The 26,891-nt window shown below is 40.3% G+C and overlaps 1 protein-coding gene across 1 annotated transcript in view; it reads left to right on the top strand.

The window, feature by feature from the left end:
• Positions 1 to 9,859: 9,859 nt before the first annotated feature.
• PDE6C (phosphodiesterase 6C) overlaps positions 9,860 to 26,891 on the top strand; it is a 50,284-nt gene continuing 33,252 nt past the window's right edge. Inside the window, exon 1 of the mRNA XM_026650988.1 lies at positions 9,860 to 10,339. Coding sequence (XP_026506773.1) covers positions 9,860 to 10,339 — 480 coding nt within the window. The remainder of the gene's footprint in view (positions 10,340 to 26,891) is intronic.

Consider the following 26,891-nt stretch of genomic DNA (forward strand, 5'->3'; position numbering starts at 1 on the left):
GGTATTATTATTATTTCTAGTTTATAGCGTCTGTAGTATCTCAATCACGTCAAGAACGAAGGGCTGATGCTGCAATCCTTACTCGTGCAAATAACCCTTATTCACTGAAGCCAAAGGGATTACCTATGTGCAGACTACTCGCATGTGTATAGTAGTTGCAGAATCAGGCCCATAAGTGTTGGCCTAATGGAATTACTCTGGATTTATACTAGTGTGTCTGAAATGAGAATTTGGCTCCCAGTGTGCAGTTTACATCACTGTTCACATAATTGATTAATAGTTTATGGTTATCTTTTTGGCAGCCCAAGAAATGGTATTGGATAATGGCATTTAAGAGTGTCACAGCATCATGAACTATAGCAGAGATGACCTGTACCCGCTGATTGGGGGGGGGGGGGGGGCAAGTGAGGGCAGCAGCTTCAGCAGAAGTTACTGTGCAGGCTCAGTCCGTGTGACTCATAGGATCTGAATCCATTTCAGTAGGTAGGATAATATTTACTGTGACAAACAAATTAATATTCAAACCAGAGAAAGTAACCATCAACAACCACTGACTAGTAACATCAGTAAGTGCCTGGACAAATCAAGGATCAACTTCTTCCTGGAAACCCTTTCTGTCCTCCTGCTTTCCAATGGATTTCCATCTATTGCACTATAAGTAAGCACAAACAATATTCAGTGTGTGAAACTGTCAACAAGGCATATTGTCCTGTCAAGATAGTATCAAAGAGCAGCTCAGAAGTGCTGGCAGGTGAATTTTTCCTGATAGCAGAAAGAGAAGTTGTATCAGTGAGTACTTTTGCTGCTTATTAAATGATTGTCATTCAATTTTCTCACAATGCTTTCTAGGGGGAGCTTTGCAGTTAGCACTCTGGTTAACTGTCAAGTTTAAAATCTATTTTTTAACAGTTCAATGTGAGAGAGAAAGAGATGAACCAGGTGAGTTTATTTGCCCATTGTTTTAAAATCATAATGTGCATTACATGTCATAAAGCTGTTTTGGATCAAGAGATTTATTATTGATTTTAAATGCTCTTTAGATTAGATAAACATGCATGCATACAATTTGCCAGAGAAGAACTAGAAAGAGAGAGATTAGATAAAAAATGGTAACAATAAATACGGTAGATGTTTTACAAAATGTTAATCACTATTTTTTTAACCTGGAGTTTAAGACCACATGGCAAATTTTTAGATGCATATTTTGTTAATATTATAATTGTTCTTGTTGTACCCTCAAAAGAAAACGTACGAGCTTTTCTTGACATGCAATTCTTTGGAGATATTCCTCTAACAAAAACTTTTATACATGGTACCCGTCAGGTGAATTTTAGCTCTTGTAAAATGTTTTACAAACATTAGCTACTTAGTTGTTGTAGCATTCTTGTCAAATAGGGAAATAGTGTCATCCTCATTTTGCAGATGGGGAAACACGCAGAAATGTTAAGGCCCAGATTTTTAAAAGTACTTAGGTGTTGTCCTGAGCATTGCAATGCCTGACTGATTTAGGAACATAAATCTCACTTTCAAAAAGGGATTTAGATATTTATGAGCCTTAATCTAATTGATTATTGATGGGATTTAGGCTCCCAAGTACCTAAATCACTTAAAAATGAGATTTAGGCACCTAAATCAGTTAGGTGTTGTAACGCTAAGTGCAGCAATGGCTAAATACCTTTAAAAATCAAGGCCCAAGTGTCAGTGCCAGGATTACAATGCTGGTGTCCTTTGCTGTCAGTCACATGCTTTGTCCATACACTAATTTGCATTACATGCTATTGAGTAACCCGCACTAGTGAGCAAAGACTACATTGCACCGAAGCCATCTCAGTTGTAGGCAGCCAGCTGGGAGAAAGTCTGCAGCAGCTGCTAGTGCTGCCAGTGGCAACCAAGCAAGACCTTTAACCTACAGCAGCAAATTATTCTAGTTTCTCCCCCCCAAAAACTGAGGGGACCTACAGCCATTGGTTTGACAGGTCCCCAAAGGTAGACAATAGCGGTAGAAGGGAACCATGAATAACCCGTAACCTTCTGGAAAAGTCTAACTGATAATATTTTTAAAACTTTGTAAGGGAAAGGGCTAAACTTTTACTTTAAAAAGAAAAATGAAAGCTGAGATTAGCCTGTGCATTGTTAGGCCCTCAAAGTGTGGAGGAGGAGGACAAGTGGCACCAGGCTTTGTAGGCTACAAAAGTTAGCACTGTTAGGGACACAGGCCTGACGGGCATAATTGCACCATGTAAGAGGATTGTGGCTATTATGTCAAGTGTCATGAGTAAAGCCCTTATTTTTTAATACCAATTCTTTGATTATTAGAAAATGATTAAAATCTATCAGATAAATTACTCTATATGGCAGAATCCTGGGGATTAGATACAAAAATGCTCATTAGCTTTATTTTATCCAGCCCCATGCTGGTGCCCTAGTGTTCCCTCCAGGATATTCTTGAATAATTGGTCCAATACCGTTTTCTATTATTCAAGTGATCAGAATGCCATGACTTAGTTTGGGAGGTAATTCTGCACTCAGCTAGACCTCACACTTAGGAAATTATTCCTTTTTCAGAGCCTAAACTTTCCTTTCTTTAATATTATGCCATTCCATTACGCTTAGTTATGCTGCCTTGGATTGCCTTAAAAATTCCATTCCCCCTTTGTATTTAAACCTTCACATCCTTGTAGGTGGTTTTCATATCCCTCCTATGTTCATTTAGGCAAGCAATGCAAATTTAGCCCCTTGTAAATCAATTCCCCTAGCTTCTTAATAATTTTATCTTTGAATTATTCCAATTCGTAGACATCTTTTTAGCATCAAGGTGCCAAGAACTCAAACATAGCATTATAAGCTTGATCTCACCAAACAAATGTAGATAGATTATTAATATTATGACACTAGTCCATGCCATGGTATGTCGCTATATGTAGCACAAAAGTACTTTTTTTTTTTTTTTGCTGCCGTAGAACAATGCAACTTCATTTCTAACTTGCTGTCCGTGATCATACCTACATCTTCTTCAGCATTAGTACTTTCCATATATTCTCCTTTCATTGAATATCTATGTTTTGGCTAATTCTTATCTAGATGCACTATTTTGCATTCTTCTGGGGTGAATCTCATTTTATTATATCTTGCCCATATTTGTAACCTCTGTAGGCCCCTTTGTATTTGTGTCTTCACTTGTGTTCACAAAGCCTCTCCATTAAGTATCATGTGCACATTCAATTAATGTGATATCTATCTCTTGTTCTGGGTTATTAATAATGTTACATAAAACCAGGGTTAGCACAGATTCTTTTGGCACCTCACTGGACATATTTTCCCGGCTCAATACATTACCATTTATCATTGTCCATTGTTTACAGACAGTCAGTATTGAAGTGCATACGACAGCACTTGTATAATAGCTACTCCATCTACTTCTTTTCATTCAGTGATTTCTTGCCTTTTAGCTTTCCCTAATTATGTTTGTTCTAAGGATTAGAAAATATATCTATAGGAAAGTGAAGCCAACATTTTTTGCTACATTATTTATTTTCTTACTGTGTTGATGCTTTCCCAAACATATTCTAATGTTTTACAGATTTCAGAAAAATGTGCTTCATGTGAATCTTGTGATTTTGGGTTGCACTAGTATTCTGCCAAATTGTTACTAAACATTTTTTAAAATTATAAAAATTTCTGAACATTAATATCATGGATTAATCATATCAACCTAGTATATCCAGACAGAGGCCACAAAAATACATATTTTGGAATTTTTGCAATTAAACACATTACATCTATGTTTGTTTTGAAACTCTTGGATGAATCAACTATATTAACTACTGTCAACATGGAGATATACCACACTCAGACATAAACACTGAGTTGAATGGGAAACCTTATAAATACCTTTGGCATTTATATGCTACTTGAATCTATTTAAATAACCACCTCTGTCAGTTATCCGTCTTAGGAATTTCCATGGACTGTAAGAGCTCAGGACTAGCATACAACTAAGAACTATGCCATAAATAGTTTTATGTGATGTAGTAACTGTAAACGTCAAAGGTAGGTTACGTCATACATGATAAAATAACAAACCACGTATATGTCAGAATTACTTTGAAATAGCAACACTGTCAACGTCAAGCATGTGTACTATTTTTTCTGTTCATGTTGCACTGAAAGTGATTATGCTGAGTGAACTTCTAATGTTAAACCTCTCTGTATAATAGTGTGAACATTTAAATCTCATATTCACTAAAAATGTGTTCTTTATTGACACCTTTTAGGAAGCTTGACAGTAAAATCCTATATTAGGAGATCTGAGTATTGGAAATATGTGCAGATTTTTTTAGGTATAACTTCTTGTGATAGATACATACAAATGTGGGACTGTATTACTAAGAAAAAATGTTTTAAAATTGTAGAACTGACAGAAGGAATGGAGGATCTGTAAAAGAACCCAGATGCTTTATTGGGGTATGATGAATTTAATGCATACATATACACTGAAGTCCTGGGGCTCCTAAACATTGAAGCAGTTTAATTTAAAAATCACAATAAAGAAGTATAAGGCGCTCAAAAAGCATCATTAGGTTGGTGTTTTCCTAGTTATAAATAAGTGACTTCAGAAAACAAGTAACAATGGCACAAGTAAAACAGGCTTAATAAAGCAGTTAGTTAAAAAGGAAGAGTTTGTTCCAAACCTAAGCACCAATAAAGAGTTTTTACCTTGATGCTATCTCTTTCTGTATGTTTTCACAAACACTTAGCAGAAAAAATTGCAGGTGCCAAAGTGAATTGAATAAAGAAGATCCTTTGCAGTTATCAAATAATTTAAAGAAAGGTCAACCAAATTGCATCTGAAATGAAGGATGGTCTGAATCTGTGATCTCATGCAACAAACATGATTCATTATTTGTAGATAAGTAGATATATGCCATAGAATTTAGCAGAATTACACTAAGCCAGTTTAGCTGTTATCAGCTTAAAAAATGGGGACACAAGTTACTAGAGTTAATTGTAAACTGTCACAACTAAGGAAAACTATCAACTACTAAAAACTAGCAAAGGCACTGCATACACCATATAAAATTAGTCTAAAAGGAAGCTAAAAGATTTGAACTGTTTTTCTTAGGCAATTAAAAAGCACACAAGTCCTATCAATTAGCCTATAATAAAAACCAAAGCACAATATTCAAGGAGCTGACAGCCCCAGAAAGCAAACAATAATAAGATCACAAATAAATCAGTGTTAGCAAAAGCAGACCAAAAATCTAAACTCAAACCCCACTTTGGGGGATAATACTGTGATCGAATCTCCTATATAGTGTGTAAAAATATATTCTATATAGGAATAGCAGCAACATGGGACTGTCAATGATGCAGGCAATATACTCAACTACTACTGCTAAAATGTTTGATCTTCTAGGCTTTAGCAGCCTCAAACCCACCTCACCTACCCACCCATCCTCCCCCCACCCCCCCAAAAAAACAAAACAGGGAGAGTCACCAGGATGATGAACTTTCTTAAACACAAATGGATGAGGCAGGAGATTTACACTGAAAAAATATTAAAATAAAGAGCTTTGATAGGGACTGATATTGGAAACATGCTGTAGCATATAGAAACAGTAATGTCATGGGTCAAAAGGAGGGTTGGGCGCCCTTTTTGTTTACAGCTACCTGACTTGACAGTGACAGCTGCACAGCTGATAATCTGTGAAATGGTGTTCTTTAATGCTAAGTATTTGCCTAGTTTGTTTTTGAACAGGACTATGCTATGAACAGGCATTCTTTTCAAGTTTACCAGCCAATGTTAATTTGTTGCTTCACATCCCTCTGCATTGGTTTTTAACAATACAGTACCGAGTGGCTATATACAGTATTAAAGTTATATATGATATAAAAATGGGTGTCTATCAAGTTTCTTATTCATGTCACCAATTGTTAATGACCTGTGTTGTTTGTTTGTTTGTTTTTGGGAGGGAAAAGGGTAGTCATTCCTGCCCCTAGCAAACAGAAAAAGAAAAAAAAAAAAGCTGTGTGTGATTATAATGAACAAAACATACTGCTATTGCATAGCTTTGATTCTTATGCTGTATGGAATTTTGGAGCCCCATTTATCATGCTCGAATGAGTCTGTTAATTATGCCAACACAAAGGGGTCTACATAGCCATTTTACTATACCAACACATACTGTAGCACTGGCTTTTAGGCAGCCTTGTCTCCCTTCAGTCTTGCTTCTGGACATAGGTGGCTGCATTTTCTCAGAATTAATGAGATTATGCCATTGTACACAAGTAATGTTGGCAAAGCTGGTTTCTCACAGTTAATAAAGGGGAATGTTTCTGTGTAATTTTCTTGAAGGTTTGAACTAAAACAGATTGGAGAGTTTATAATACCCTAAGAATCACTATATAGAAAGTCCCAGTGTTGGTAGAAAAATATGATAGAAAAAGATTAGAAAATACAACACAATGCTTGTTTTCCATCATCCCCCTGCTTTGGTTTATTAGTACAGTTCTTTATAATTCTCTCTTTTAAAAAGTAGTATAATGTATGTGGAAATATAAAAAATACTCTATGAATAAATGCCTCTATATATAGAAACAAACATCAAATGTCTGTCATGTTGCTTTCACGCATTCTGATCATATTATGAAACAATTGTGTAAGAACATAGAAAGATGACTACTTCTTCTGCTGACCCTGCTCCTGTGCCTACTGGGTATGGGACAGTAACTATGTTAATGGTGTTGATCATTGATCTCTTTTTGTTGGTGGACAAAGATCAGGGGCCAGAGCTATTGTGATGTAGGGACTTTGCACCATGCTGCCAGGATAATCTTGCATAAAGTCAACGTAACCAGCTCAGGGTGTAAAGGAGATGCTCCAGTGTCACAAATCCAACACAAGGGCATTTCTTCCATTCACCATGCTGCTGATGTAATAAAGAAAAAGGAGCATGGCTAGAGGAAAGGAGGCAGGATTGCCAGGATGCCTCTGTGCTACGCTGATCCTCAGATGCACTTATGAGCCTTTGTGGCTATTTCAGTTTGGCATATTTCAGTTGTCAGGTTGCTTTAACACAGGGCAGGAGGAACAGCATGTACCAGAACAGGGAAGCAAGTGAAAAGATGAGCTTTAAGTCACGTTTGCACACCAACCCTTGACTTGTTCTCTGGGCAGTTTGGCTGCACCAGAGGATCTGTCCCCAGATGTCTGTGCTGATTCTTTTACATCTGTCAGTTGTCTTTAGAACAGTTGACACAAGTTGGTGTTGATACATCTGTGGGTCCTGGCAGGGATAAACAGTGTTTACTTTGGTGTCTCTGTTCTTTTCACATTGAGAAGATCCAAAGGGTAGGATTGGTCAATTGCTCATCAGTCCCATGGGCCCGCTCTTGTGGAGTTCTTCAGGGCTCTATTTTGTCATCCCTTCCTCACTATGTATGTTGTGGTTACAAGAGGAGTTTCATTTGGGTCACAGTCCCATTAGTATGTTGATTGAATTCAACTCTACACTGTTCAATGGACCAAAACAGTTTATAGCCATTACGTTTTCCCAGCCTACATCTACACTGAGATTTTTCCCGCTAAAAATTTCCACAATTGCTACCATCATTCCAACTCCACTGGTACAGGCAATAGTGAGAGTTCTACTGGGCTCAGGGGCTCCCCAGCAATTTTAAATACAATTTAATCTAACCTTACTCAGAGCAGATATTGACTGTACACAACTTAAAACACTGAGAAAGCGTTGTCTGCATTAGCGTTCACACGATGGTTCTGTGGAGTTGAACCGTTGGTAGCAACGATAGCAAATTTTATGGAAAAATTCCTAGTGTATACAACACTTTCGTTCCTGGCTGAGATTTAGGCATGGTTGAGAGCTAGTCCTCAGGTTCAGTCCTGATAAAACCAACAACAATGGTGTGTTAGGGAAAACAACTATTATTTCATTGATTTATTTTCAAGGTATACTCACAGTACTTAGAAAGGACCATCTCTGTTTAATGCTCTACAATTGTACAAAAGACCTCCTCAAGAATCTTCCTTCACCCAATAATTAATATAAATCATAACCTAGCAGCTAAAAATGTATTTCTGATCTTTACCATCTGCCACCAGATTTCCCCCAGTCTCTCTGCAGATATAATGGCAGAAGCCATATTAGTTGAGGGAGTTCACCTGCCTTTTGTTACTCATGTTTGCACACTAAGAGTTTTACTGGACCTTGAGCTGCTCTGGGATTTCCAGATAGCAGCTGTAACCAGGACTTCTTGTTTTCCTCTTCACCTGACCAGGATATTAGACTCTTTCCTATCCAATATGGGCCATTACACACACTTTCCATCATTGCTGCTTTTGTCACTTCTTGATTTGATTGCTTCAATATATTCAACATGGGGTTACACATGAGGAATAGTTCAAAAGTTCAGCTATTTAATAGTGGTTCAGCTTGTCAGCGTGTTTTACCCAGGCTCCATAGATATCACTGGCTTTCATTTTATTTTGAGCTGCAGTTCAAGATGTTGGTTTTGGACCTCTACTGGCTTGGATCCTTGGTTTCTGAGATAATATGTTTCCCCACACATTTTACCTGGACAATTGACATCAGCTGAGATAGTCAAGTCAACATTTACTAGATTTAAATGTTAGCAAGCAGGTTGCAGAGTGTTCTGGTGAACCCAGAACTCACTCGCTGCCCACCCTAGTGTGAGAGAGGGACCAAGTGTGTTGACCTTCTGGACATGTTGTGAGTCTTGTCCATTCAACCAGACTTTTCCTGAGACAGTTTAAGTTGGTTAGAGAGTGCATTTAATGCAACTCTTTTATATGATGTTTTGTCATTGTGCACTTTGTGGTTTTAATTAATGTTTTTATTGCCTGTATGGTTAGAGGCTGATGACTGGACAACAATAGAAACACAAACATATGTATTTAGTTCATATGGAATTCTGACCAGACTAAGGATTTTGCCAATAAGGTTTAACATTGTAATTTGCATTTGGTCACTTTCTTTATTTTACCCTTTTTGTTTAGATCATGTCTATGTACCAAAGAAAAAAGTAGCATGACCGTCCTATTTGGTTTCCTGCATTTACTGTACCGAATCCTAAGGCTTTAATTCCATCCTTACACAGATAAAAACCCATTGACTTGAACAGGCTCTTACTGTGTAAGGCCCATTTATAGCTTTATGGTTCTTAACTACCACTACTGATAAACCATCATCGGTCACCTCCCAAGTACCTGAAAGGGAAGAAAATCTTGACATTTTAAGCAACTTTACTATGCAACTCTGTTTTCTATTCCCTCTTCACCCCACAAACATATGTGTGTCTGTGCATGTACATGTCTGAGCACATTCATGTACATGAAGTAATAATTTGCAAACATATGGGGAGAGAGTTTAAGGGGCATTCCCCACGTTAACTGTCAATGGAAACCTTTTGTACATACGTCATACAGCATATGCAAGAGCGAGTATGTGTGTATATACATGAACATATTTACGCATTATCACACTGCCGCACAGAGCCTAAGACTGGATTGGTTAGTTTAAAATGCTAAAATGATTCCCTTGGGATTTATGAGCTAAGAGTGCTCAAGGGTTTAGTGTCCTGACATCTCTTTAATTAGCAGCCTCCAAGATCCCACACTAAGAAGACACTAAGCCAGTGCCTTCTGTCATATCTCAAGGGTTCCAGAAGGTTTGGAAGCCACAGAGCAAGCCTACTGTACTATGCCCGTGACAGCTACAGTATGTGCAACGGACCTTTTTCCTACTAGCACCAAATTAGGACTTCTTGCCGCTGCTTCTAGGGTGATGCAGTTCTAAAAAGTCATAAGAAAGAGTCACACAAAATGGGTGGGATAAATAAAGACGATGTTGAGAAATACTTAGAGAACAACCCCCAGTTTGCCAAGGAATATTTCGACCGAAAGCTGAGGGCAGAAGCGCTGGGAACCATCTTCAAAGTCAGCCCTGGGGAAGTGAAGGATGGAGTTTCCTTCAAGGAGATGTCCCGGCTGGAGGAGTGTCATGTGCTCTTTGAGTTGCTGACAGAAATCCAGGAAGAAGAAAGCAGCATGGAGAAGATAGTGCACAAGGCCCTGCAGAGGCTGGCACAGCTGGTGGCAGCTGACCGGTGTAGCATGTTCGTCTGCCGTGCCCGCAATGGCATCCCTGAGGTTGCCACCAGGCTTCTCAATATCACCACCACCTCCAAGTTTGAGGAGAACCTGGTAGCCCCAGACAGTGAGATTGTTTTTCCTCTGGACATTGGGATAGTGGGATGGGTTGCTCATACCAAGAAGTTTTTTAATGTACCTGACGTGAAAAAGGTAAGTGAGTGTCTTGTTCTGGGGCCTGGGTCTCTATTCCTTTGCTGAACTTCTTGTAGAGGGCCTATGGTACAGAATGGGGTTTTTGCATAGACTCATTCCTCAAAGTGCCAAACCCCAAACAAGGGACAGAAACCCAGAATGAGAAACATGAGAAAACCAATGGGATATGAAGTTTAAAATCAGGTGGGGTCATTTTATCTAGTGTGGTTTGTTACTTCATATTTCTTGATTCAACATTTCTGATGTAAGTAATTTACTGTGCAACAGGGAGGAAGACATCAGATTAGTTTGGGACTAATGTAAATCTGAGTCCTTAATGACCAAGGTAGGCTCCGCTCTGCTGTCCTAAGCAAAGTGGTAAATATTCTCCCTTATTATTCCATAGTCACCCATACAGACCGTTACTGAATAGATCAGTCATTAGCATTTTGCTGCCCTAGGGCACTGCATGTCTGGTAGTCAGAGCTGGCAGTGATGTTTAAGGTGGTGAATGAGCCGAGAGTACTCAGATTGAGGTCTAGTTTTCAATGTAAAACACCCTGAAAGCTTGAGGGTGTTCAAATCCAGGCTTTCGGTTCAGATCCGTCTCTAGCTGAGACATAACTAGTCAGATCTGCTCGTCTCCTTTCAGAGCACCTAATCTATTTTCACAGACTCATCCTTTTCACTTGTAACTTAGACAAAGGTTACATCATAAGTATCATAGAACGAGCATTACTCCAATTCCAAATGTATGAACAAGGCAGCTTCCGAATGTCTGTCCTGAAATAAATGGGGAAGCAGACACGTTCTCTCTCACAATATTGATATCTGCAGACTTGCTGAATTTAAGTTATCAAATGGTGGCATCTAGTCTGCAAACCTCTCAGCACCAGACATCAGCTGGTGTAAAGTAGAATACTCATATGGAGCTATGCCAGTTAGATCAGCTGAGGATCTGGCTTCTTGACATTTAATTCATAGGTTTATATCAAAATTCGGTGCCATTTTAGAGAAAGAAGGCCTGATCCTGAATTCAGTGAGAATTTTGGGTGTACAAACAAAGCAAGATGCCTTTATGGATTGCAAAACTATCCATGGCTTCATGGAGATAAACAAGAAATTCTACATTTCATCATATTGCTAAAAGTCAGCCAAAATCAAGGCTATTTTAATTACAAGCTCATATTAGTCTGGTTTGGGGCTATTATTAAAACTCAAGAAAAGAGACAAGTACATGTGAAAAGAACTTTTCCTAATTTTTAAAAACAAAAGGCTCAGACCTGAAGTCAATTGGAATTTTGGGAGCAAAAGTAATGCAGGATTGGGCCCAATATCTGACTGACTGCTAAGATGCTGCTGTTTTTGTGACATAGAGTATCTGACTTACTGCGTCTTACTGACAAATGGAGAGACTGGTGGATAATCCTTCTAAATTCATAAGGCTGATTATGTAAGAAAAGATCAAGAGGCTCAAGAAAGATGTGCGTTTCCTTAGACCTTGCACTGTTCACTTCATATTATCATGTGTAAGGCTGCTTGCAGCGGGGCAGCCCATCTAGTTCTACTGTTCTGTGTCCAAAAAACTGTGCCAAGCTAAAAATAATCTGAATGTTTTTAAATAAGATCACGATGTTCTTTTTGCCCCGATAGTGGTTCTGCGTGTATGTTCTGGGAATGTAATAGAGCCAAGGTCTGATGTCCAATTATTATTCAACCAACCAATTTTTAAAAGTAATTTAATATAATTAATGAAATTATTGTATTGTTACTCATACATGCATTTATTAGGGAAATAGAAGTCTATGCCAATACAGAAGAACTAGAAACTTCAGGGCCAAATCCTGGTGCCAGTGAAGTCAATTGCAAAACTCCCATAGATTTCAATGGGACCAAGATTTGGCCTTTAAAAATAATTGTGCAATCCTTAAAATGATCAACATCTCCACTGTACCAGTAAAAGAGTTAAAGGGTCCAAACCCACACTCCTTACTCATGCAAAACTCCCATTGACATCACCGCGAGGTTTACCTAAGTAGGGACTGTAGGATTGGGCCTTTAATCAGTAACATTTCTTATGTCATGGGTTAATGATATTACTGAAGCAGGAGCTCCTGCTGCTCAGACCTTAAATCCTTATCACATAATCTTAAAAAGGGAGTAGTTTTCATTCAAATTGCATTCTATGTGCTTCCAGGAAATCAGGTCTGTCCACTACCTAAGTGCTAAGCAAAAATATGATGATGGTCCTTTCTGGCTTTGGAATCTATGAATCTATGAAATCATTTACACCTATATATAGGGCCCTACCAAATTCATGGTCCATTTTGGTCAATTTCATGGTCATAGGATTTTAAAAATCATAAATTTCTTGATCTCAGCTATTTAAATCTGAAATTTCAGGGTGATGTAACTGTAGGGCTCCTAACCCAAAAAGAAGCTGTGGAGGGTCACAAGGTTATTGTAGGGGGGGTTTCAGTACTGCTACCTTTACTTCTGCCCTGCTGCTGGCGGCAGCACTGCCTTCAGAGCTGGGCAGCTAGAGAGCGGTGGCAGTTGGCTGGGAGCCTCTCTCTGAAGGCAGAGCCACTGCCAGCAGCAGTGCAGAAGTAAGAATGGCATGGTATGGTATTGCCACCCTTACTTCTGCACTGCTGCCTGCAGAGCTGGGCCTTCAGTCAGCTGCCACCACTCTCTGGCCACCCAGCTCGTAAGGCAGCAGTGCAGAAGTAAGAATGGCATGGTATGGTATTGCCACCCTCACTTCTGTGCTGCTACTGGTGGGGTGCTACCTTCAGAGCTGGTGCCTGGCCAACAGCCACCGCTCTCTGGTCTTCCAGCTCTGAAGGCAGTGCAGAAGTAAGGGTGGCAATAACATGACCCTCCTAAAATAACCTTGCAACCCCACCTGCAACTCCCTTTTGGGTCAGGACCCCCAATTCACCCTGGCTGCGGCCCCTGGGGGAGGGAGTGTGGAGGGCTCCGCATGCGCTGCCCTTGCTGCGCCTCAAGGTACCTCCCCCGAAGCTCCCATTGGCTGCGGTTCCCCATTCCCGGCCAATGGGAGCTGTGGGGGGCGATGCCTGGAGGCAAGGGCAACGCACAGAGCCCACAGGGACGTGGTGCTGGCAGCTTCTGAGAGCGGTGCGGGGCCCGCGTCGCCATGGGAGGCAATCCCGCAGGCCGGATCCAAAGCCCTGAGGGCCAGATCCAGCCTGTGGGCCATAATTTGTCCATCCCTGTATTAGATACTGTTCACTGTTTTATGAATTCATATTGATAATTGATTCACACATTAGTAGGGAACCTGGTTGTTGTTTGTTTGTTTGTTTCTGTTTTGTTTGTTTTAGGTTAAATGGTTTGGGGCTGGACAGGAGATAGTTCAAATAGGAAAAGTGACTGTGGAATAAAATGATAGCAAGTAATCATTAAAACATGAGACATTCCCTTTTCAGCACCTGGTAACCAGTGCTTGAAGGATTATCTTTTTTCAACCTGGAAAAGTACCAATAAACGTGAGGAAGCTCCTCATCCTAACAGTTCACAAGAGAAAACCAGAGGAAAAGATCCAGACTTTCTATAATTACCTTAGTAACAACAGCAGTTCCCTCCCCCTGAGGATTAGAGACCTGTTGATCTTTGGAGCTAATAGTGTTTAATCCAGGATTTAATAGTAGTGAGAAACAGAAGGCCAGACTGGTCTGCTGTCTTGACAAATGGTGTTTCATTATTCTCAGTGATTGGTAGCGTATATTGCTCTAACATACAAATGCAGAATAATGGATTCTCATAAACCCTTATAGCTTGAGTCTATTCGCTTAACAAAAGCCAGGAAAATATAGTAATTGTAACTGCAGGCAACGAGGTGCACAATTATTGAGCATCTCTCAGTGCCAGCCATTCAATATTTCAGAATTCTAAAAGAAGATATTACTTATGGGACTACTTCAGCAAAGAGAGGGATTTTGGAGACTTACAAATAAATCCAGGGTCTCAGCCTTTAAGTATAAGTACATATGTAATTTTCTAGTCAAATCAGTATATTGTTTTCTTTTATTCTTTAATTTAAACCAATATCTAATATGTAAATTAACATTTTTTCCAAATTTATAGGTAATTGAAGGCAATATATTTGACTAAGAATTAGATTCCAGTTCAAGGAACAGTGTTCCAAATTCGAACATAGTTTTAATGGTGTCAAACTACATGAATAGTGAAAATTTGGTTCAAAATAAGTCAAGGCCACAGTGAATATTGAGAACTGTGAAATCGGAACTCTTTTTTGGGTCCAGGAAACAGCTTTCTGCAGTAGATTGCATTGGAAGATAATGTAATGGTCAGGTCTGAGCTTCAAAAGAACAAAAGAGGAGTTACCCAGGATAAAGCAAACAATTTTCTTAGAGGCCACCATTTCCAACCTCTGGCTGTTCAGAAGAGAAAGGGTAGTCATTTCCCTAATTAACACAGTATTATAATAAGGTGTGTCTGATGGAGAAGGAGAATCTTAAACCAAGCTTTGGAAGCTGGAGGGAGATTATTAGAACAGCCTTGGGAAGGGAGTTTCCAAGAAACAAGGTCAGGATTATTAAAGATTAGAGGAGGAGGGAGAAAGAGCACTATTCTAATGCTTCGGCAACGCTGCCTTCTTGAAGATCTGAAAGGCTAATCGAATTTGAAGAAGAGATCCTAAGTTCAACTAAAAACCAGAGAGACAGTCATTCACCCATGGAGCAGAATGATCTTTTGTATTGGGAATGTTATAACTTGAGTAGTATATGCTCCAAGGCAAATCTTCTCAATAGTAAAAAGAACAGGAGTACTTTTTGCGGATACAGACTAACACGGCTGCTACTCTGAAACTTCTCAATAGTGATCTTCATGGGAAAAAAATAGACCACCTCAGTTCTCATGCCGAATAGCAACTTGTTGTTGGAAAAGGGGTGAAAATTATTCCAGCCTGTTGTACTAGACAATACCACTTGACTGACAAAACATATTTTAAAAACAGGAACCAATTTCCATTAAGCGTCCCAGAAAAGGGGGAGGCTGCCAGTCAGCTTGATTTTCTTTATTTTTTAGGAAGTGATTACTTACAGCAACCATACCTACCAATTGCTCTTCTTTTGGAAAGGTCTCAAAATGGCCACTACTTTACAGCAAAATTACAGAGACATTACAGTTATTTCTCTGCTTACTTTCAGCTCTAAAAACCCTAATTATCTTGAAGATATCAAGGTTCAGTTTTTCTGTGTCGCTAATAAATTACATGGCAAAGAATAAAGACCAAAACTGTTTTACTCTCCTGCTTTGAAATTAATGGGAGTTTTTGTAAATGAACAAGCAGGATTTAGCTCCAAGCGATTTAAGTTACCAAACATGTATAGGGAAGCCTAGTAATGTCTTCATGACGCAGAAGTCTGCCATCTAGAACTCACGAGTATATCACCTACCCAACATTACTGAATTCCACCCACTTACTCCAGATCTGGTTTTGGCCCATTGACTTCAATTGATAGTCTTTTGTTCTGTCCTCAAATTGAAGAGGTTTTCTTACCCAAGATTAGATATGCTTCTGATTCCATTCAAATTCACAATTGAATCCTCATAAGCAAAATCCAGTGCCCACATAACTGTTGTGTAAGTTGGTCAGAAAACAGGGTTAGTGCATGTAAGAGGTAAAGTAATAAGCATACCAGTTTGATGTAACTCAGCTGTTAACATCTTGTTTTAAAAGCCTGAGTCACTGGTAACACTGGCAATAGGAGTCCAAAAATAAGTGTCGCTATCACAGAGGGGTCAGAAGAGGGTATAGCAAGAACAGAAATTAACAGGAGGATGTAAAATAAGCCAGTACCCCACGGCCCCTTCCGGCCCCTTTAGTAGTAGGATAAAGAAGCCAGGCAGGCCTGCTAGGAAGAGGGCCCCACATTCACTTGCCCTCTTTTTCAGTTGCTTTTTCTGCTACTCTCTTTCCATCTCCCCCGCTTAAATGTGTAAGTACTAAATTACATTCTTTTTAAACATCCAGTGAAAATCATATTAGTGCAGGTTTCAGGACATTGCCACTTATGACAATGTTCCCAATTTCTGATCCAATTTACCCCTAATGAGAAATTTACACCACTGAAATTGACCCGGAGACTTGCATAGGAGCTGGACTCGTCTACCTGAGTCTGTATTTTGCCAGTAAATGCAGTCATAAATGCTGAAGACTTTTAGATTAGCTAATGAAAATGTTATAGGATAACACACATTTCTTAGTCAACACTGCATGAAATGGTTGGATGAAGTCTAGAACGTCAGAACTTTGGTCTGTATCACTGTTTTTTAAGTCTGATGTAAACAATAAAAAAAAAACCCGTGAAACATTTGTAACATTTTGCATAACTTTTTTGTCAGAATACATTTAAGATTTTCAGGATGTCTAAAAGTAGAGAAATAAGAAGGGGTCATTGCAAAAGACACAAGGCTTGTCAAAAAATGTGCTGTAATGTTAAAGGAGAAAACATACCTTTCATTGAAGAACCTGAGATCTGGAATGAGGACCATGGGAGGGGATAGCTACAGCGCAAATAGCTTTTCCGGAGACAGACCAGACAGTAAGAACCTCTCTGAACTGATTTTTCAACTAAGGTTGGATTCGCTATAAATGAATGGTACAATTATTCCAGAAAATTCAAATGTGGATTTCAGTTTTTTAATTTATTTTCTTCTTCAGAAGATCTGCAGTGTCTCATCTCACTCAGGGCAGGTCTACACTTACTTCCTGGTCCGGCCGTAAGCAATCGATCTTCTGGGATCGATTTATCGCGTCTTGTCTAGAATCCCAGAAGTGCTCGCCGTCGACGCCGGTACTCCAGCTTGGCGAGAGGAGTACGCGGCATCGACGGGGGAGCCTGCCTGCCGCGTCTGGACCCGTGGTAAGTTCGAACTAAGGTACTTCGAATTCAGCTACGTTATTAACGTAGCTGAATTTGCGTACCTTAGTTCGAAGTGGGGGGTTAGTGTGGACCAGGCCTTACACTTGTTTTACCCCATAATGGGTATATTGTATTCAGTGAAGTTACCCTTGATTCACAGTGGTGTAACTTGGTATCAGAATCAGACTCCATATATGGTAGTCTAAATATGCAAGCTGGGTCTTAATTACACACGTTCACTTCAGATTTGCAACAGTCTTATGAAAAATATATGCAAGTTGTTTTCAGAAATAGTGGGCCTGATTTTCCTCCCAGTTACACTGATGTAACTGCATTACTTTCACTAAAATTACTCTTGATTTACACTGGTGCAAGTGAGAGGAAGCTTGGGCCCAGAGTCTAAAATCATTTAAAACTTGAAATCAAATGATCAGTATCTAAATTTATGGAAATATATTGATATATTTGGTTTTAATTTTCAACAATTTCAGGCTTTTTAAAATTATTATATATGAAGACACTGTGGAGTTACACGGAGGTAAAACAATAGATATGAAAAGAAGGGCTTAGTCTGTAGCAAGGGAGATTTAGGTTAGCTATTAGGAAAATCTTTCTAGCTATAAGGGTAGTAAAGTTCTGGAATAGGCTTCCAAGGGAGGTTGTGGAATCCCCATCGTTAGAGGTTTTTAAGAACCTGTTGGACAAACACCTGTTATTGATTAATTTGCAGTAATGCCTGCAGGCCCAGGCTAAATAGGGACCTCATTGTGCCAAGTACTATACAGACATCAGGAGCCACACATTGAAGCTGGATCAGGACTCAATTCTCTGTCTGCATTCCTTTATTTGAATAGCTCCAAATCAGAGACTTTCTCCTAAAGCAGAAGACAGGCAAGAGTTTCCCTTTGTCACATCTTTTGTTTGCAACTCACTGGCACTGAACTACTTGCAATAGCTATCAGAGAATCTCCAGAGATTCAAGGCATCAAAATCCATGATGAAGAACATACAATTGCTCTTTTTGTAGATTCTCTATCTCAGTGAAGCACAAGTGTCTATTTAATGCTTTAAACATGATTTAGATGTCTACAGAACTGTATCGGGTGAATAAGACAAAATCAGAGGCAGTTTCCTGAAGAATCTGCCCACGGAGACACTCTAATTAAATTTCCATTATAACAGGCTCCCTCTCCCCTGCAAGGATCCACATACTGTAAATTAGACAACTCACCCAATTTACCTAAACTACTAATGCTAAATCTGCAACCTCTTTTACGTATCTTATGTCAAGACATTCAAAGATGCCAAAACTTACTATTATCCATGTTTGGGGTGACTCATCTTGATAAAAATGAAGATCCTTCCTCAAACACTGCATTTCCTACAAGTCCTCCCAGTACTGCTACTTACTTCAGATAAAGAAAGAATTAGAGGAAATAAACAGCAAGTTTAATGTAATAGAAAGTTACCAAAAATCAGCTTGCTGAGGGTCAAAAGAAAAGGAAGGAGACACTGGTCTCTTTGACTGGAAACTTTGTAACAGGACAGCTGTAATGTGATGAATTTGGAACTGGGTATATTTTACAGAAACTCAAAACAATAGCCCCATATATCAAAGCACCAAAACTGTATATTTCTCTCTTTTTATTCTTTCCAACTTGATTTATGGTGAAAATATTTTATTTCCTCAGGAGCTCAAACATTCTATACAAGAGACCACTCTGCAAATATGGTAAAAGGCATAAAGTACCTTGGTTCAGTGAGAAAATCCTCATTCCTTTCCCAGATATGAAGACTACCCAGATATGTGGGCTAGCAGATATTCCTCTAGGACAGAAAGATACAAATTTTAAAAGATGGGATGTCAAATGACTAATACTAAAGGAGACCTTTTCCAGGGCACAACACTAAAGAATTCTGAACAATTCAGCATTTCTATATTGGCCTACAAGTTAGGCATATGCTAGCAACAATTATACTAAAGGCAAAACTCCACAAGTGGGAAAGCAGAGATTAGAGGAACACACAGGTGGTGGACCAATCCAAATACATTTCCATCTCTGCCATGCCACCTCTTCACTGAGAGACACTTATAAGTTCTCTACCTTGAACTCAAGATCTTAAAATTCCTCTTGAGGATACTCAATAGCACAAAAACAATTGAATATCCCTTTGAAGTTTCTAATGGCAAATCTTACAAGTAGTTGTGGTACTTTCAGGGGTGGCTCCAGACACCAGCACAGCAAGCGCGTGCCTGGGGTAGCAAGCCGCGGGGGGGTGGCATGCCTGTGGAAGGTCCACTGGTCCCACGGCTTCGGCGGCGGGTACGCCGAAGGTGCGAGACTGGCAGATCACCCGCAGAAACGCCGCCGAATCCGCCGAAGGCCGCCTGACTGCCATGCTTGGAACGGCAAAAAACACAGAGCCGCCCCTGGGTACTTTGTACTCTGCAAACAGTACTATTTTCTTTAATTTTTGGCCCCCCTTTTGCCAGTGCATTAAGATACAGTCTAGGGCTGTCAAGCGATTAAAAAAATTAATCGTGATTAATCGCGCTAACAATAATAGAATACCATTTATTTAAATATTTTTGAATGTTTTCTACATTTTCAAATATATTGATTTCAATTTCAACATACAATACAAAGTGCACAGTGCTCACTTTATATATATATTTATTATAAATATTTGCACTGTAAAAATAAAAGAAATAGTATTTTTCAATTAACTTAATACAAGTACTGGAGTGCAATCTCTTTATCATGAAAGTTGAATTTACAAATGTAGAATTATGTACAAAAAATAACTGCATTCAAAAATAAAACAATGTCAAACTTCAGAACCTACAAGTCGATTCAGTCCTATTTCTTGTTCAGCCAATCGCTCAGACAAACAAGTTTGTTTACATGTGCAGGAGATAATGCTGCCCGCTTCTTATTTACAATGTCACCTGAAAGTGAGAACAGACGTTCGCATGGCATTGTTGTGCCAGTGTTACAAGATATTTACGTGCCAGATATGCTAAAGATTCATATGTCCCTTCATGCTTCAACCACCATTCCAGGGGACATGCGTCCATGCTGATGATGGGTTCTGCTCACTAACGATCCAAAGCAGTGCAGACCGACGCAAGTTCATTTTCATCATCTGAGTCAGATGCCACCAGCAGAAGGTTGATTTTATTTTTTGGTGGTTCAGGTTCGGTAGTTTCTGCATTGGAGTGTTGCTCTTTTAACCAGGCCAGCTCTAGGTACCAGCAAACCAAGCAAATGCTTGGGGCGGCACAATTCCCGGGGCAGCATTTTTTGCTTCAGCAGTCCGCTCTCGGAGGATTTTTTTTTTTTTTTTTTGCTTGGGGCGGCAAAAAAACTAGAGCCGGCCCTGTCTTTTAAGACTTCTGAAAGCATGCTCCACACCTCGTCCCTCTCAGATTTTGGAAGGCACTTCAGATTCTTAAACCTTGGGTCAAGTGCTGTAGCTATCTTTAGAAATCTCACATTGGTATCTTCTTTGCGTTTTGACAAATTTGCAGTGAACGTATTCTTAAAATGAACATGTGCTGAGTCATCATCTGAGACTGCTATAACATGAAATATATGGCAGAATGTGGGTAAAATAGAGCCAAAGACATACAACTCTCCCCCAAGGAGTTCAGTCACAAATTTTATTAATGCATTTTTTTTTAACGAGCATCATCAGTATGGAAGCATGTCCACTGGAATGGTGGCTGAAGCATGAAGGGGCATATGAATGTTTAGCATATCTGGCACGTAAATACCTTGCAATGCCAGCTACAAAAGTCCCTTGCAAACGCCTGTTCTCACTTTCTGGTAACATTGCAAATAAGCATTATCTCCCGTAAATGTAAACAAACTTGTTTGTCTTAGCGATTGGCTGAACGAGAAGTAGGACTGAGTGGACTTGTAGGCTCTAAAGTTTTGCATTGTTTTGTTTTTGAGTGCAGTTTTGTAACAAAAAAAATCTACATTTGTAAGTTACACTTTCACGATAAAGAGATTGCACTACAGTACTTGTATGTGGCGAATTGAAAAATACTGTTTCTTTTGTTTATCATTTTACAGTGCAAATATTTGTAATCAAAAATAATAATATAAAGTGAGCAGTGTACACTTTATAATCTGGGTTGCAATTGAAATCAATATATTTGAAAAAGATCCAAAAATATTTAATAAACTTTAGTTGGTATTCTATTGTTTAACAGTGCGATTTAAACTGTGATGAATCATGATTCATTTTTTTAATCGTGATTCATTTTTTTGAGTTAATCGCATGAGTTAACTGTGATTAATCGACAGCCCTAATACAGTCTTTAATTACACACCCAAATACTATTTTTCCACAGATTCCCAGCCTCATTCAGTTGCCAGGCTGGATGGTGCTCAGTTAATGAACAGTAATTCATTATTTCGTTTTACACTCATTGCTCAGTGTGCGGCTGTACGCCTTGTTTATTGCACACTCTTTAAACCCTTTTCTGAAGAAACAATTATCAATTTCTACATGGGCTTTTCTATGGTGCTCATCAATATAGTATCTGAGTGCTTCATTAACATTATTTAATTTATTTTCACAACACCCCTGTGAGGGTGACATTATCTCCATTTTATAGACAAGAAAATAGAGAGATTAAGATAATAAGAAACCTCTAATTTTGGGTGCCTAGTCTGAGATGCTTGGGACCTGATTTTTTCAGACTAGTTAGCATTATATAGCACTTTATATATTTTTGCTCAGCTCCCATTAACTTCAGTTGCAGCTGTGCGTGCTCAGTACTTCTGCAAATCAGGCCCAAGGATCTCAGCTTGGGCACCCAGAAAATGTGGAACATGTAATTACTGAGCACCTGTGAAAAGTTTGGTTTAAGTCTCTGACCTAGCATCACACAGGAACTGTGTGGCAAAGGCAGGGATAGAATCCAATTTTTGACAGACTCCCTAGACACCTTTGAGGAGCAGTGTGTGCTGGCTGGGGTTCTGTGCTTGGCGTCCCCTCCTGGTTCCTTGATTTTCATCCTTTGATCTCACTTCCATTCCTATTTTTCTCCTTTGTTGTCCCCCACAATCAACTGGAGTCTGAAGTTAGTGGTTCCTCCCTTTATTTGAGGGTAAAGGACTTTAGTTTTGGGCAGGCCTAGACCTGCTGGTTTCTAGGACTTTAAAATAGTTCACATCTTCCAGCCAGTCTGTTGTTCAGTCACGTCTCTGGGCAGTGTCCACTGACTCCCTGGACACCCTTGAGGAGCAGGGAACACTGTCAGGGGTTCTCCACTTGGTGTTCTACTCTGGATGAATGACTTTTTACCTTTGACCTCACTCCCACTCCTATTTTTTTCATTTGTTGTCCCCAAAATCAATTGTGGCCTGAACTTAGTGGTTTCTCCCCCTTCATTGAGGGGGAGGGCCTTTAGTTATGGACAGGCCTAGACCCACCTGCCCGAGTACTACAAATAGTATATACCTCCCAACTTCTGTAACAAAAGAGGCAGGGGTCAGACAACATTCTCCTTCATTGCACAATCTTGATTAATCCCCAGAGCATATCCATCCTAGATTAGGCAGGGGTCCTGAGGAACAAAATAGTTTGTGATCATAATGCATATGCATAAGGGGATTGAATTAATGTTACAATGGTAACTTTATTCTGTCATTTCCTAACTTTTAGGGGCCTGATTTTGCAATCTTAATAATGTTCTTTTAACTTAAAATTTGTGTGTGTGTGTAATCATCTCAGTTTTGAAAAAACGGAAACTGAAAAAACAGAAATTCCATCATGTGTCATCATATTAACATGTAATAGTTCATCAGCAGGGTTGGAACCTTTAGATCCACAGCACAGTCCTCTCCCACTTGAGCTAGTTGAATGACTGATAGCATAGGAGATTGACATCTATGTGAACCAGAACTAGAAGAGAATAAGGTGCATACTTTGCCAGTGAGTTTCAAATTTTGTTGACAGCAGAGGAAATGTGAGACTCAGAAGTCTTGGGTTCCATTCCAGGTTCTGGAGGAAAGTATGTATAAGTAGGGGCATTGCCAGCAGATCGAGGGATGTGATCGTTCCCCTCTATTCGACATTGGTGAGGCCTCATCTGGAGTACTGTGTCCAGTTTTGGGCCCCACACTACAAGAAGGATGTGGAAAAATTGGAAAGAGTCCAGCGGAGGGCAACAAAAATGATTAGGGGGCTGGAACACATGACTTATAAGAAGAGGCTGAGGGAACTGGGATTGTTTAGTCTGCAGAAGAGAAGAATGAGGTGGGATTTGATAGCTGCTTTCAACTACCTGAAAGGGGGTTCCAAAGAGGATGGATCTAGACTGTTCTCAGTGGTACCTGATGACAGAACAAGGAGTAATGGTCTCAAGTTGCAGTTGGGGAGGTTTAGGTTGGATATTAGGAAAAACTTTTTCACTAGGAGGGTGGTGAAGCACTGGAATGGGTTACCTAGGGAGGTGGTGGAATCTCCTTCCTTAGAGGTTTTTAAGGTCAGGCTTGACAAAGCCCTGGCTGGGATGATTTAGTTGGCAATTGGTCCTGCTTTGAGCAGGGGGTTGTACTAGATGACCTCCTGAGGTCCCTTCCAACCCTGATATTCTATGATTCTATGTGCACTAGTGGGCACAGACAGTTCTGCTGGTTTTCCCCAAGCTTGACCTCTTCTGCCCCATTCCCTTCAACCTGTCTCTGTCCCAGTCCTATCTCTTTCCTGCTCCTTGTCCCAGTCTCATTTTCCTTTCCTACGCAGTCCCAGCATCCACTCCTCAGGCTTCTCATCACAATCCCAGTCTTCTTGTCCAACCAGTCCTAGTGTTCTGCTCTGGGATCACTCTCTGAACCTCAATTTCCCCCATGACTCCCAGTCCCCTTGCTCAGCCTGCCCCAGTTTCCCCCTCCTGTCCCAGCTTCTTGTCCCCAGTCTCCATGCTCAGGCAGTCCCAGTTCATGCTACCTAGCTCCTCATTTGATACATCTCTCCCCTCATCCCCTTCTCTTGCTCTCAGTCCCATCTAACTTCTCCAGGCTCCTCATCCAATCTCAGTATCTCCCAGGAATTCCCTACCCGGATCCTTCTCCCAATCACTTTGCCCAGCAAGCCTCAGTTCTCCCCTCACACTCCAACTCCTCGTTAGGTCTGTCTCTCATTCCCTCCCTACTGTTTTCCTCCAGTGTTTCCTAGACTCAGCCCCCTTGTCCAGCAAGAAGCAGTTTCCCTCTTACCCCAGCTCCATGTCCAATCTCAGTATTCCCCACTCCTCTCAGCCAACTGACTCTCATTTTGCTCACCAGCTCCTAATTCCAATCTCCCCCTCCAAAGGCTCTCAGGACCAGCCTTCTCCCACAGCTCCCAAGCAGTTCCAGCTCCCAGTCAAAGTGTCTCTCCCCTCTCCAAGTCTCATCAGACTCCTTGTCCCAATTTATTCCTTTCTCTCCCCTCCCCCACATCTGGTTCTTGTTCCATCTCCATTTGAATCAGGTGGTTTCTTCTTCTACTCTGCCTACATGCCAGCAGGTTGGTCAGTGAGAGCACAGGACAGATAGGTTCCAGGTTCTCAGTTCTGGGGCATGGCCCCACACCAACCTGCAGCAGCAATTACGAGGAAAGTCCTTCTGAAACCCCAGAGCTCTGGGCTGGAGCACGCTCAGTTGCTCTGTGGGGGTGGCGTATGCACGATCTGGTCAGCTCTAGGAGGTGTGACTTTTTGAACATGCTCAGTAAAGATGGAATCTTCAGTGATTTTAGGTGTGAATATCTAGCAAGGCTCTAGTGCAGGGGCCAGCAACCTTTCAGGTGGTCCACTGAAACACCTTGGGTTATGAACGCTAATAACATTAGTAGACAATGTTTCCATTAATAGACAAGAGGCTCAGCAACCTATTCCAGGTGCTATGTTATGATTTATATGAAGGTTAGAGACTTAATGACAAGCACTACTTAACTGAGAGGGTTATCAAACAGAAAACTGCCAGTAACATTTTTTAAAAAAACTGTCTATATTTGTTTGTGTGTAAACTTAGGGAAGTTATTGTTTGTTCTGGTTTATTGTTGTATCTAATTAATTGGGGTCTGATCCTGCAAACAACCACACATGTAGTCAATGGGACTGCTCTTGTTCATACGTGTTTGCAGTATGGCCCCTTAGTCAGAAGTTAGGCAGCTGTGCAGAGAAGCAATTTAAAAGCTGCTACTGTGAATGTGCCAGCATCTTAGGCCTGGTCTACACTAACACCCCAATTCGATTTAAGGTACGCAACTTCAGCTACGTGAATAACGTAGCTGAAGTCGACATACCTTAGTTCGAATTTACCGCGGTTCAGACGCGGTCCACACGCGGCAGGCAGGCTCCCCCGTCGACTCCGCGGTACTCCTCTCGCTGAGGTGGAGTACCGCAGTCGACGGCGAGCACTTCCTGGTTCGAATTATCGCGTCCAGACCAGACGCGATAAATCGAACCCGGAAGTTCGATTGCCAGCCGTCGAACTACCACGGTAGTGTAGACATACCCTTAGCTAGTTAGTCTTCTGTATTGTTCTCTAAAAGCTCTGTGAACTTTTCTTTCAGGGTAAAATTCATCCCTCTGCAGAAAACCAGCACAAAGCCCATGGACCATTTAAATCTCATTTAATCCCTCGAAATAGGTTTTAAGGCACAAGCCTTGTGTGCTGACTTTTATTTCACCCTCTATGTTAAAAGTTAATCATTTCATAAAAGAAAGCCAATAGGATAATTTGCAATGCTTCTTCAAGTATAACAGCCATGTATTTTAGCTGAACATTCAAATGGTCACAATTTCATCTTTAATATACCACAAAGGAGCATAGTCCAGGCATGAGAAGATAGGTTTTTACTTTCCAGCAAGTGCTGCAGTTTTTCTAGTTGCAGTCAGCTTGATGAAGCTTGGAGAGTGATGTCCACTGGCCAATAGCATTCACCATTTGACTGAAGTCATGCAGCCCCACTGAGCTGACTGGCTAGCCTTAAAAGTTGGCTGCATGGGAAGGGTACAGCTTCCATTTTCCATCATCCTGGGGCTCTCAAGCAAATTGTGAAACCAAATATCTCCAGAGTTTGTGTTTTATCAGGTTCCTTGATAATATCTTATAATGATTTTAAATATTACTACTTGTTACAAGCATTGCAAATGGATCTTTAAGTTTACTTCAAAATATAAATACAAAACAGCTGCACAGAACAGCAACTTATTCCCTAACAATAACAGCATTTTACTAAAGCACATTGATGACACCAAATCATGTTTTCAAAGATCACAGATTCTTTGCTGCATCCAGTTTCAAGAGTGGGCTGTCAGAGAGAGGGCTCTAGTTTCTCGTTTAACTGCGTGACCATGGCCCCAAGGGATCAGTTGGGGATTGTCCTTCACACTCTGGTCACTCCCTCTGTCATGTCCTCATAGCCCAAGCATGTCTTCTGTGCAGAGAATGGGGGATGGCCAGGAGGGAAGTGTAGCAACTGTCTCTGCCAGGTCTCAGAGTAGCAGCCGTGTTAGTCTGTATCCGCAAAAATAACAGGAGTACTTGTGGCACCTTAGAGACTAACAAATTTATTAGAGCATAAGCTTTCGTGGGCTACAACCCACTTCTTCGGATGCATCCGAAGAAGTGGGTTGTAGC

Source organism: Terrapene carolina, unplaced genomic scaffold (assembly GCF_002925995.2).
Source record: "Terrapene carolina triunguis isolate 2854851 unplaced genomic scaffold, T_m_triunguis-2.0 Scaffold95, whole genome shotgun sequence".
NCBI lineage: Eukaryota > Metazoa > Chordata > Testudines > Emydidae > Terrapene > Terrapene triunguis.